Here is a 13,523-nt window from a genome sequence, read left to right as displayed (position 1 = left end):
CCTTTTCCTATTTGAGACCAGTCTGTTGTTCCATGTCCAGTTCTAACTGTTACTTCCTGACCTGCATATATGCTTCTCAAGAGGCAGGTCAGGTGGTCTGGTATTCCCATCTCTTTCAGAATTTTCCACAGTTTATCGTGATCCACACAGTCAAAGGCTTTGGCATAGTCAATAAAGCAGAAATATATATTTTTATGGAACTCTCTTGCTTTTTTGATGATCCAGCTGATGTTGACAATTTGATCTCTGGTTCCTCTGCCTTTTCAAAAACTAGCTTGAACATCTGGAAATTCATGGTTCATGTATTGCTGAAGCCTGGCTTGGAGAATTTTGAGCATTACTTTACTTGTGTGTGAGATGAGTGCAATTGTGCAGTAGTTTGAGCATTCTTAGGGATTGCCTTTCTTTGGGATTGGAGTGAAAAGTGACCTTTTCCTGTCCTGTGGCCACAGCTGAGTTTTCTAAATTTGCTGGCATATTGCATGCAGCACTTTCACAGCATCATCTTTCAGGATTTGAAATAGCTCAACTGGGTATTCCACCACCTCCACTAGCTTTGTTCATTGTGATGCTTTCTAAGGCCCACTTGACTTCACACTCCAAGATATTTGGCTCTAAGTGAGTGATCACACCATCGTGATTATCTGGGTCATGAAGATCTTTTTTGTACAGTTCTGTGTATTCTTGCCACCTCTTCTTAATGTCTTCTGCTTCTGTTAGGTCCATACCATTTCTGTCCTTTATCGAACCCATCTTTGGTTGAAACGTTCCCTTGGTATCTCTAATTTTCTTCAAGAGATCTCTAGTCTTTCCCATTCTGTTGTTTTCCTTTATTTCTTTGCACTGATCACTGAGGAAGGCTTTCTTATCTCTCCTTGTTATTCTTTGGAACTCTGCATTCAAGTGGGAATATCTTTCATTTCTTCCTTTGCTTTTCACTTCTCTTCTTTTCACAACTATTTGTAAGGCCTCCACACACAGCCATTTTGCTTTTTTGCATTTCTTTTCCATGGGGATAGTCTTGATCCCTGTCTCTTGTACAATGTCATGAAACTCCGTCCATAGTCCCATCACTTCATGACAAATAGATGGGAAGAAATGGAAACAGCAGATGCCAAAATCACTGCAGATGATGCCTGTAGCCACAAATTTAAAAGACATTTACTCCTTGGAAGAAAAGTTGTTACCAACCTAGAGAACATATTAAAAAGCAGAGACATTACTTTGCTGACAAAGATCTGTCTAGTCAAAGCTTTGGTTTTTCCAGTAGTCATGTATGGATGTGAGAGCTGGACCAAAGAGGCTGAGCGCCAAAGAATTGACACCTTTGAACTGTCTTGTTGGAGAAGACTCTTGAGAATCCTTTGGACTGCAAGGAGATCAAACCAGTTAATCGTAAAGGAAATCAATCCCAAATATTCATTAGAAGGATTGATGCTGAAGCTGAAGCTCCAATACTTTGGCCACCTGATGTGAAGAGCTGACTCATTGGAAAAAACCCTGATGCTGGGAAGGATTGAACATATGAGAAAAAGGAGGGGACAACAGAAGACGAGATGGTTGGATGGCATCACTGACTCAGTGGACATGAGTTTGAGCAAGCTCCGGGAGATGGTGAAGGATAAGGAAGCCTGGCGTGCTCCAGTTCCTGAGGTCACAAAGAGTTGGACATGACTGAGTGACTGAACAACAACAACAAAAAGTCAGACACAGAAAAGATGTAAACAAAAAGTAAAAACAGATATTTTTTCTGTGACTGTACATCCTGAAAAGTGTTAAGATACCCATAGATTCCATTCTTTCAGTTCTAATAGCTATATGTTCTGATTTAGATGAATATATATATTGTTGTTGTTCAGTTGCTCAGTCATGTCCAACTCTTTGTGACCCTATGGACTGCAGCACACCAGGCTTCCCTGTCCTTCCACATCTGTCAGAGCTTGCTCAAACTCATGTGCATTGAATTGGTGATGCCATCCAACCATCTCATCCTCTGTAGTCCCCTTCTCTTCCTGGCTTCAATCTTTCCCAGCTTCAGGGTCTTTTCTAATAGGTCAACTCTTTGCATCAGGGGGCCAAAATACTGGAGCTTCAGTTTCAGCATCAGTCCTCCCAGTGAATATTCAGGGTTGATTTCCTTTAGGATTGACTGGTTTGATCTCCTTGCAGTCCAGAGGACTCTTAAGTCTTCTCCAACACAGCAGTTCAAAAGCATCAATTCTTAAGTTTGTGCTTCTAGCTTATGGAATCAAGATTGCACAAGCTGAAGAAATATATATATATATATATGTGTGTGTGTGTGTGTGAGTATACACATATACACATATATATTCTAGAATACATATATAGCAGAGTAGGAATCATGTCTGAGATAGGAGGTTTTTTTAAATTAATTTTAATTGGAAGGATAGGAGTTTTAATTGTAGCCATTTATGTTCTTTTAAAATACTGACTAAAATTCAGTCAAATAATGATAGCACTTGGAAAATGAATGTCTGACCTCAATTAATTAATGGATAATGGGATACAAGGGTGGTAAATAATATTATGTTATAAATGTTTTTGTTCCATAAGCAGACACTACAGGTGAATAAGGTTAAACACTTTCCAAAGAACATTGACCTGTTATTAATGAGTAAATATTTTGAACTGAGAAGAGACAGAAGACAGTTGAGTGTTTAGAATTTCATGAGAATTTATAGTTGTTGTTGTTTAGTCTCTGAGTCATGTCTGACTCCTTTTTGACACCCATAGTCTATAGTCCACCAGGCTCCTATGTCCATGGAATTTCCCAGGTTAGAATATTGGAGTGGGTTGCCATTTATTTCTCCAAGGGATCTTCTGGACCCAGGGATCAGACTCATTTGTCCTGCATTGACAGGCAGATTCTTTGCCACTGAGGCACCAGGGAAGACCCGAATTTATAGTAACCAGGTAGTAAAATGTCCAGAAGCAAATAAGGAATCATATAAGGGGAAAGAAGAAATGTTTCTGAGGTAAAACTGATGTGGAATGGCAATTATTTGTAAATTATGGCTTTTTTGGCTCCTATGAGTAGTTTTTCCATAAATAATACAGCATTACTTGTATAGAGATAAAAATGTGTTGGGCTGCTTTTATAAAAATTGTTGGTGTTGAGCATGAAAATTTGAGTCTTTTTAGTGAGTTTCTGTCATAAGATTCTGCAGTAACTCTCCAACTGATTTCTTTTTCCTTTGATTAGGACAGATTTGAAATATTTTGATTATTTTCATTATATCAAATGAAACAAAAGTGATACTAAGATTGGAGAGAGAGAAGAAAATGACACAGTTTTATAAGGAACTGTAGATTAAAGTGCAGAAGAAAATTACTGGGAAGACCTTAGACTTACGCATGATTACTTGGGGCCAATATATCACTTTGAGTAAAATCACAGATCCTGCAGCCAGACATTCTAGACTCTTGTCATTTATTATGTTTGGGAACTTGGACATTTACTGAAACTAAATGTCAGCTTATTCAGATTTTAAAATAAAATAATACTAGGGCTTGCCCTGAGAGAAACCTGTAAATATTAAATGAAGTTATCTACTTTCAAGTACTGGGCTTTGTACTTGATATTTTATACTATCTCAATCATGTGTGTTATTATTTTATGATGATCATCATAATTGTTGTTTGTATTTTTTAAAATCAAACTGGAACTTCTTTAATTCTTAAGAATCTCTGACTTTATTCTTGTTATTTCTCCATACATAGTCACTGTAACACAGGTTCAATGGAAGTGGCCCAGAGAGAATTTGGGAAAGGTATTATAAGAGAAAATGGTTCTGAATTTCCAAAAATTTGAACAACAAAATTAAAGCATTGCATATCTCAGCAAAAAAAAGGATATTTCTGATGTGACACTATGGCACTGAATCTATTCATCTACATTTTCTACTGTCCAGAATTTTCTTCAGAGCAAATTTGACATCTTTATTGCGCAGACTATAGATCAGAGGGTTTAGCATGGGTACAATGCAGGTATAAAACACAGAGGACACTTTCCCTTGGTCCATGGAGCTGACTGATGAAGGCTGCAGGTACATAAATGCTACAGATCCATAGAAAATAGCAACAGCTGAGATATGGGAGCTGCAGGTGCTGAAGGCTTTGGACCTGCCTTCAGTGGAGTGGATTTGAAGGATGCTAGAGAGGATGAAGATGTAGGAAGCAAGGATTGTTAAAACAGGAATCAGGATATTAAAAGCACTAAAGACTAGAGCCAGTAATTCATTCATGGAGATGCTAGAACAGGATAGCTCCAAGAGTGGAAAGAGATCACAGAAGTAATGATTGATCACATTGGCCTTGCAGAAATAAAGTCTCAACAAAAAGCCTGTATGGATTGCAGATTCAAAGATGCACAAAATATAAACAGGCACTGTGAGATGGAAGCAGTTATAATAAGACATGATGACATTGTAAAGCAAGGGGTTACAGATGGCAACATAGCGGTCATATGCCATTACAGCCAACATATAACATTCTGCAAGAATAAAAACAATAAAGAAATAGAGCTGAGTCATACATTCAGGGTAGGAGATGATACTCTTCTCTTTCACAAAGTTCACTAGCATTTTGGGGGTAACGACAGTGGAATGACAGAAATCAATAAAGGACAAATTAGTGAGGAAATAGTACATGGGGGTGTGCAGGTGAGAACTGAGCCCTATCAGTGTGATCATGCCCAGGTTCCCCACCACTGTGACTAAGTAGATTCCTAGGAAGAAGACCAGAAGGGGAATCTGGAGCTCTGGTTTCTCTGTGAGCCCAGCGAGGATGAACTCAGTCACTGAAGAGTGATTTCCGGGATCCATTTTCTTCTCAGCAGGTTCTAAATTTAAAAGTAAGGAAATGAGTGTACTTTTGTGTTGGGGTGTGTGTGTGTGTGTGTATGTGAGAGAGAGAGAGAGAGAGAGAGAAAGTGAGAAACACTTATGAACATATGCATGTGCATGTGTGTGAGGCAGAGAATAATCCTGCTGAGATAATTCTTTAATGGTCATCAGAGGACATACATAATGTGGGGATTTCTTCAGCATCTATTGTCATTCTAGGACAAACTATGATTCTGGTTGAACTAGAAAAGAAATTATAGACTTCAACAATCTTATAATCAAGATATTTCATAAAGTTTAAGAGAAACACTAATGTCTGGACTTTTAAAGGCAGTCAAAATAAACATTTCTACTATTATTTGAACACTCTTCTTTCCTCCAAGTTTCTGGATTCCAACTTATTTCAAGTCAGAAGAATTTTACATCAAGGCCAAGATTTTAGTTTATGAACATAAACATGATATAATAACTTATCATCACTTCACATAGTCAAGTGGCACTGGCTCTCATGATATACTCGTGGGTAAGATGGAGTTCTATGGGCTGATCACTTTACAATCAGATGTAAAAGAACATATCTGAACACAAAGATGGTCTTTTAATTCAGGATTTCCCAATATGGTTGATCATCAGAGTCACCTAGAGAGATTACAACATTTATAAAAATAATGAGTGTAAAAATGTAAACATATAATTAAAAATGAAAGTCCTGGATCATCTTCTTTAATGTTCTTTACTCCAGGGATAGATTAATCTCTGTAGAATAGGTCTGATAAATCATTTTTGTTTCTGTCTCTTCGAAAGATTGCCTCTACAACTCTAAATAATTCACAAATCTTGGTACTTCCAGAATTACCAAGCATGAACATTTTATCAAATTTCTCTTTTATTATATATGCTGTTACTTTAGTTAAATCATTGCCACTTTTTAGTCTAATATTTGATACTTGTATTTTTTTAAAATGTTTTTCCTTTTTGCTGTTTACCTTTAAAAATGTTTTCAAAAGTGTTTAGAATCTTGGAAGAATTTAAAGATCTTAACATCTATAGCAACATTTATAATCAAAATAGTATAAGACAGATAAGCCAACACAACTGCCAGTGTAATTCTGATGATCAGCGAGGTTTGGGAAGTACTGGGTTAGAAGACACAACATTCATGTAGCAGCGTGTTTTAGGTGGAGAACTTGAGAGGTGTTTTTTCTCCTTTCTTTTCCTTTTATCATCTTATTTCTTTCCCCCCTTTCTTCCCTTTCCTGTTTTTCATCCTTCTTCCCCTACCTACTTCCTTCTTTCTTTCTTCAATAGTTTAGCAAAAATTGCTGAAACAGCCCTTCACTTCAAAATGAAGTTTAGCCTAGAGTATAAAAATTAAAAAAACACAGTTATTTACCTCATGAAATTCAAATTTTGTTAGTAAAAAGGCCTAATATTCATTATAAAGAAGCATAATATGAAATAAAATTGGAATGGAAACTCAGAGGGGCATGCAAATTTGAACAGCTCTCCTAATGGATTCAGAGATAGGGAACTGAATATTTTGTAATATTTGTTTCAAAATGTCTTCTGTTATTTATTAGTCTTGTTCCAGTGTCCATCTTATACACCAAATGTAAGAATTAGGTGTATATAGCAATGACATAAACCCTGTTTATGTGGGGTTTGAGTCATTTATCAGATTATAAGATGGTATCACTGAATATTAAAAATGACAAAGTTACTACTTACTGGCCTTAGCTTATTTGACTTTTAATGGAGATAGTTAGGAATACAATTAGAAAAGAGCAGTTGGTACTCAAACTCTCTGCTGAAATTTTTCTTTTCTCAGTGAAGCTTGGTCTTGAAAATTACCAGTGGACCCCCTGATTAGTGCACACTCTGCGGTCAACAAAACCTTCCAACTTTGTACAATTTAGACCCTGAGGATGATGGCAACTGGAGAAATGAATAGAGATACTGAAAACAGTTAAAGCAAACAAATTGAAATTTAGCAAAGTAAAGAGTATTTATGTTTAAAATTTAGATTAAAAAAACCCAATCCTTTGAACACTGGATATAGCTTTGTGTGCCATTCACTTGAAAAGAATAAGGGGTCATTTATTTATTAACTCAATAAAATTCACAAAGTAAGTGACTGGTTAATAAAGAAGTTAGTTTCAGATTGCACTTGTAGAAACACAATGTCTAGAGTATAATCAGTAATAATTCCAGTAACATGATTTTCTAATATTAGTTTCATGGAACTACAAAGCCACGGATACGAGGAAGTGTGATAGAACCAATACTTCCTCATGTGTTAAGCTGATCACCACTGGCCACCTGCATCCTGAGTCACTTAACCTGTCACTTCACACAAATATTATCATTTTCAATGAGTGTGATTAGGTTAGGAAGCACTATGCCACACTTAAATTATAAATGAGCTTGGAGTTTAGTTATGGCTATTCTCTTTAAGGAGAGATATTGACAAGATGTGAAACTTGAAAAATATTTGAGGGTGTTGGGATAATTAGCAGATGTTGTTATATACCTCAAGGGACTCTAAAGAGACAAAAGACATTTTATGTATGGCATTTGAAAGATCTAAGAATGCAAGGGGAAATATTCTAAACCTTTGAGTTCTTAGAAATGTCTGTTTTTAATTACTGAATACACTCAATCAGACTCAGTTCACATCTGATTCCTTCCAGTTTCAGAAACTTACATTCAAATTCAGAAAATGTTCACTTTCTGGAATAAGTGAAATTCTCTCAACTTATCTAGATTTTTACTTACTCATGTGAAATAATAGTCTCATCAACCCCATTCAACTCTATTATTTGCTAAATAGTTTTTCTTTACTAATCTCATTCACAATTAATGTCATCACAGTAGTAGCAGTGTTAGCTGCTCAGTCATGTCTGACTCTTTGCAACCCCATGGACTATAGTCCACCAGGCTGCTCTGTCCGTGGGATTCTCCAGGCAAGAATACTGGAGTGGGTCGCCATTCTCTTCTCCAGGGGATCTTCCCAACCCAGATATCAAACTCAGGTCTCTCACATTACAAGCAGATTCTTTACCACCTGAGCCACCAGAAAAGCAGAATATAATCATGAAAACCTCAAATTCCTTCCAATTGATTAGACTTTCTTACTACAAGCTCAATAAACTTTCATTTCTAAACAGCACATTTTCAGACTCCAGCTGCACTATAAATCAAAATGATGAACAAATCTGACTTTGTCTCCTCTGTATCCAAGAAAATATCCCACATCGGGCACATCACAGCAAGTTTAAAAACATAGTTTATGAATAAATTGATAATTTTATGAATGAAGATGTTGTGGAATGTTTGCCTGAATGTCAAAGGTTATTACTTTCATAAGTCTCAAATATCAAGCATAAAATCATCACACTCACCTTTTCTTCTTCCTGGAAATCTCAACACCAAATCTGCCTCACAATGTGTTCTCAGAGAAGAATAGCACTAGTGTTAGTGTGGGGAGTGATAGGTACCCAGCATTCTGCTGTCTTTAGTGTTGGGAGGGCGGACCTGGCAGCCCTGGTCTCAAGAGTCACTTTTGAAGCCGTTGTGCATCACAGATCGGCATTTCCAATTCTAAGTCTTCAGTGTACGTTTTTTCAGCTTCAAGGAAGCAAACATCCTGAACTTTCTCAGTTCTCACCTGAGCGATTGCGATCACCATGCTATGAAGGTGTGTCCTGGATTTAGTTATGGCAGGCAATAAATAACATAGATTCAAATACTCTCCAAGGATTTTCATTTCTCAAGAGACTGGCTCTTGAGGAAAGAGGCAATTGCAGGTGACGTGTCCCCAGTTGTCAAACATTTTCTTTCAAAACGTAGTATTTATCAATCCTGAACTTATCAACTAGCAACAAAGATTTGTTCATAGTCTCTGTTAAGGATTTTGTTAAAATGCAGATTCTGATCCAGCCAGTCTAAGTTGGATCTGAGATTCTACATTTATTACAAGCTCCTACCAATGCTGTGGATTCACCATCTAGACTGTGAATAGTAGATTTAGAGGATCAGGACATATTCTAAAAATGTATCCTACTGTTAATAAAGGCAGAAAATTTTAATAATGAGTTGCCATTTTTCATGTAGTAAATATACTTAATTTTTATGCAAATAGATAATATATATAATTGATTCAAAAATGAAATCTTAAAAAAAATTATTTTTACTCATTTTATTTATTTATTTATTTTTTAGTTTATTTATTTTAATTGGAGGCTAATTACTTTACAATATTGTAGTGGTTTTGCCATACATTGACATGAATCAGCCGTGGATTTACATGTGTTTCTCATCCTGTTCCAATGAAATCTATATATAACTGAACTTTAGAGTTATGAGGCAAGAATTCAGAATATTGACGCAATTTTTAAAAAGTAGTCACTAATAATAATTTCACTTGCTAAACTGTGTATTTAATGAGATAGTTTATTATTGGGTAATTATGTTTCATAATTCTTCTTTTTTATATACTTTTACTTTTTTCCAAAGCTGGAATAATTTAGATTGTAGTAGTCTTAGATTGTAGCATGATGTAAGATAAATTGGAAACTCACATCAGGGAGCACTTATAAAATATGATTAAATGAATTAAGTTCAATTATTTTTGAAAGAATTTACAGTTGGGTGACACAGTGCTTCTCAATCAATTTTCCACATTGAAACTGGAAAAACTCAATCATTTACTCAACTGAAATAAGCTTCTATTATACTAGAGCTTGCCTTGAGGGAATACAGTAAATAGTTACCCATTTGAAAATAGGGCATACTGTTTATATTTCACAAAATCTTTTATTATTTATTATATTTATTGGGGTATAATTGCTTTACAATGTTGTGTTAGTTTTTCCTTTACAGCAATTGATATTTGTTTTTCTCTTTCTGCCTTACTTCACTCTATATGACAGACTCTAGGTCCATCCACATCTCTAGAAATAAAAGCTTAATAAAATATATTACTATAAGTTTCTTCATCATCATCATTGCTGTAGTTCTTGTTTTATTGTAGCTCATTAAAAATAAAATAAATGCTCTGTTAATCCTTAAGAACATTTTATTTTATTCATCCATTTATCCACACATAATCATTGTAATATACTTTTGAAGAAGCATCCAGGAAGAGAATGTTGGAGATGTTATATGAGGAAGTGTCACTAAAACTGTAAAGATCTGAATAATAAATCTAACTCACTGCAAATGATTACTATGACATCATGATACAGATTCTATTCATGAATGTTTTCTACTGCACAGATTTTCCTCAGAGCAAATTTGACGTCTTCATTCTACAGACTATAGGTCACCTGATGCGAAGAACTGACTTATTTGAAAAGACCCTGATGCTGGGAAAGAATGAAGGTGGGAGGATGTTATGGTCTTTGTAGACCAGGATCTGGGGACTGGAGTCAATGAGAAGAGGGATGCAGGGGACCCAAGTCTCAAGTGAAACAAGGGTACTTTATTTGCAGAAACGCATTCTTATATATCTTCAATAAAATGATTACTCAGCTGTTAAAAAGAATGAGGTGGCCAAAGTATTGGAGTTTTAGCTTCCGCATCAGTCCTTCCAATGAACATCCAGGACTGATCTCCTTTAGGATGGACAGAGGTCAATATAGGATAAATTAGTGAGGAAATAGTACATGGGAATGTGCAGGTGGGAACTGAACCCAATCAGTATAATCATGTTCAGGTTCCCCACCACCGTGACCACATAGATTCCTAGGAAGAGAAGGATAAGTGGCAGCTGGAGTCGTGGCTGATTTGTGAGCCCAGCAAGGATGAACTCAGTCACTGAGGAGTGACTTCCTGCAGCCATTTCTCTCTGGGTAGTTTCTGAAGGGGAGAGGGTAAGGGACAGTTTTTGGACTCATGGCTTTGTTTTGCCCCATTTATTAATGGTATATCATATAGAAAATTAGTCATTTGAATATTCTCTAGGTTTCTGTGAATAATTTTAACTCTGGATAAGTTTACATAAGTAATATTTTCTTAATTAAATGTTTTTACACCTTTATATTAAAGGTATTAAATTATCTAATTTAAAAGTGTTTCAGCCTTTTGGCTGATTACCAGTTTAAAAATTTGAGCAGTTACTTCCTAGTTTGAACATTTCACTTATCTTTAAACATTTTTTCCAAAGTGAGGTTTGCAGACTTGAAAACGTAGAAGACCTATTAAAAATGACAGAAGCTGACTGAGCATCAACCTAGAGAAAGCAAATCCCATGTAATTACAGAATCTTTTGTTCACCAACAACTGATTTCTGCCAGAGGTGAAAAGAGACAAATTATTACTAGATTTGATCATTATTTTTCTGAGCATCAAAAATTTGGGTTTATACATAAGATCAAAAATTTGGGTTTATACATAAAATCATCAGATTTTTAATATTGTTCTTGAATTAAAGTAACACAAACAACATTCATTGTGCAGATGTGATACCTGAATTGTCCCACTGTTAGCTTGCTTGTGGTTCAAATGCCTCTGCTTTGCTTGAGAGAAGAAATATAGTGCTTAAGTGAATATGCCTTAAAGTTCAAGTGCATGTGTTCTTCTACTGACCTGTCATTTACAGTTGATAAACCTGGACAAGTAAAATAAACTCATTATTTAATTAGCAATGTTTAATTGATGCTTTTGAACTGTGGTGTTGGAGAAGATTCTTGAGAGTCCCTTGGACTGCAAGGAGATCCGACCAGTCCATCCTAAAGGAATGGACTGATTGGAAGGACTGATGCTGAAGCTGAAACTCCATTACTTTGGCCACCTCATGCGTAGAGTTGACTCATTGGAAAAGGCCCTGATGCTGGGAGGGATTGAGGGCAGGAGGAGAAGGGGACAACAGAGGATGAGATGACTGGATGGCATCACCGACTCGATGGGCATGAGTTTGAGTAAACTCCGGGCGTTGGTGATGGACAGGGAGGCCTGGCATGCTGAGATTCATGGGGTCGCAGAGTCGGACACGACTGAGAGACTGAACTGAATTGAACTGAACACTCTAAAAATGGTAATAATAATAGTTGTTGTTATTGTTGTTGTTACAACATGTTATCAATTGAAAACAAAAGATAATTATACACTTCAAAATAATTAAACTCTTCAATAAAAGCAATTGTAATGTTTAAACCTTTTTATCTTTCTTTAACTAAGAGGGTATAAAAACAGCCATAAAATTAGAGGATATAGAATACTAGATGCAGTTCCCTATTCTATTAAGTAATAGATTATTTTTATCTTTACATATGGATCAAAGCAAATTAGAAATAAATTACACTTGAATAAAAATTAAAAAGAAGAAACAAAAACTAAAATGTTCTACTTCACAGCTAAATAAAAATATAATTGAAACGAATCTTAATTATAAGTAAAATACTTCTGGGAAAAACATTAAAGTATAAATTATAGTTTAAATACTAAACTACAACATTGTATAGTTAGTATGTGTTCTATTAATCTTTGAGCCTACAAATTAACAGAACACATGGTAACTATACATTATTATACAATATTGATCTGTTACATCCAAATTAAACATTGTTCTCCAAAGTGCATTATTAGAACACTAAAAGCAAGCCACTGACTACAGACTGTTATTGAAAAATATAAATTAATATTGAAAATGAAAATATGAAGACAATCAAGCAAATTAAAAAAGAAGAAAACTATTTGAACAGATATTATCACAGAAGATAAAAGAATAATTAATCAGCATATGAAAAGATACTGAAATTACTATTCATCAAGGAAATTAAAACTAAACTAAAACATTAATAAAAAATACTACATATCTACAAAAAAAAAATAAAGGAAACATAGAAATGAAAACTTACAACCAAAAGTTTAGAGGCAATGTGAGGCAACCAGAAGTCTCAAATACAGATAGTTAAAAAAGGCATAAATGTTTCCAACAAATTTGGAAAACCAACAATTTTTAGAAAGTCAAGATAACACTTATAATTTAATAACTCCAATTCTTGGTGTATTACCCAAGATAAAAATAGACATATGCCTACACAATGACTTGTATAAAAATGGGCATAAAGTATTTGTTACTAACAACCAAAAACATGAAAAAACCCAAGTACTCAACCAACTAAAAGATAAATGAATTGTGACATGTATACACACAGAGTGGAATACGACTCACCAACAAAATGCAACAAATCACAGATATATGCACATTAATCTTGAAAATAGTATCTTAAGAAGAGCCAATATGTATAAAAGAGAAGATGCATATTTCCATTTATATAAAGCTCTAGAAAAGGAGAATAATCTATGAAGAGATAAAAATGAGATCAGTAACTGACAGCATGGGGCATGGGAGAATAACTGGAAAAGGCCATGAGAAAAGATTTTAAAAGAAAAGATGATAAAAACATTTCATGTCATTACTGAGATGTTTTCACCAGTGCAGAGAGTATGCAACTCTCAAAACTCCTGTAGGTGAAATTTATTCTTAGAATGAGTACATAAGTCTTTAAATAATCTTGATAATGTTGTATCTTGGTATGAGCATGAAAAATATTAACATATCAAAATACATTTTAAAATAAATTAATAATATTAATTTTAAAATAGAAAATCTAAAAAAATTGGCAACGATTAAGGAGAATCTCAACAAGATTC

At 34.9% G+C, this 13,523-nt stretch overlaps 1 protein-coding gene across 1 annotated transcript; it reads right to left on the bottom strand.

Moving 5' to 3' along the window:
- Nucleotides 1-3,908: 3,908 nt before the first annotated feature.
- Nucleotides 3,909-4,844, bottom strand: LOC136169245 (putative olfactory receptor 8G3). Its single transcript, XM_065937045.1, has one exon. The coding sequence runs from the start codon at nt 4,842-4,844 to the stop codon at nt 3,909-3,911; it is 936 nt and encodes a 311-aa protein (XP_065793117.1).
- Nucleotides 4,845-13,523: the final 8,679 nt, after the last annotated feature.

The sequence above is a fragment of the Muntiacus reevesi genome, chromosome 5, assembly GCF_963930625.1.
Source record: "Muntiacus reevesi chromosome 5, mMunRee1.1, whole genome shotgun sequence".
Taxonomy (NCBI): domain Eukaryota; kingdom Metazoa; phylum Chordata; class Mammalia; order Artiodactyla; family Cervidae; genus Muntiacus; species Muntiacus reevesi.
This window is presented reverse-complemented; position numbering and strand designations above follow the sequence as displayed.

Coding starts and splice junctions, on each gene's coding strand:
- LOC136169245 (XM_065937045.1), bottom strand. CDS start 4,844: ATGGATCCCGGAAATCACTCTTCAGTGACTGAGTTCATCCTCGCTGGG.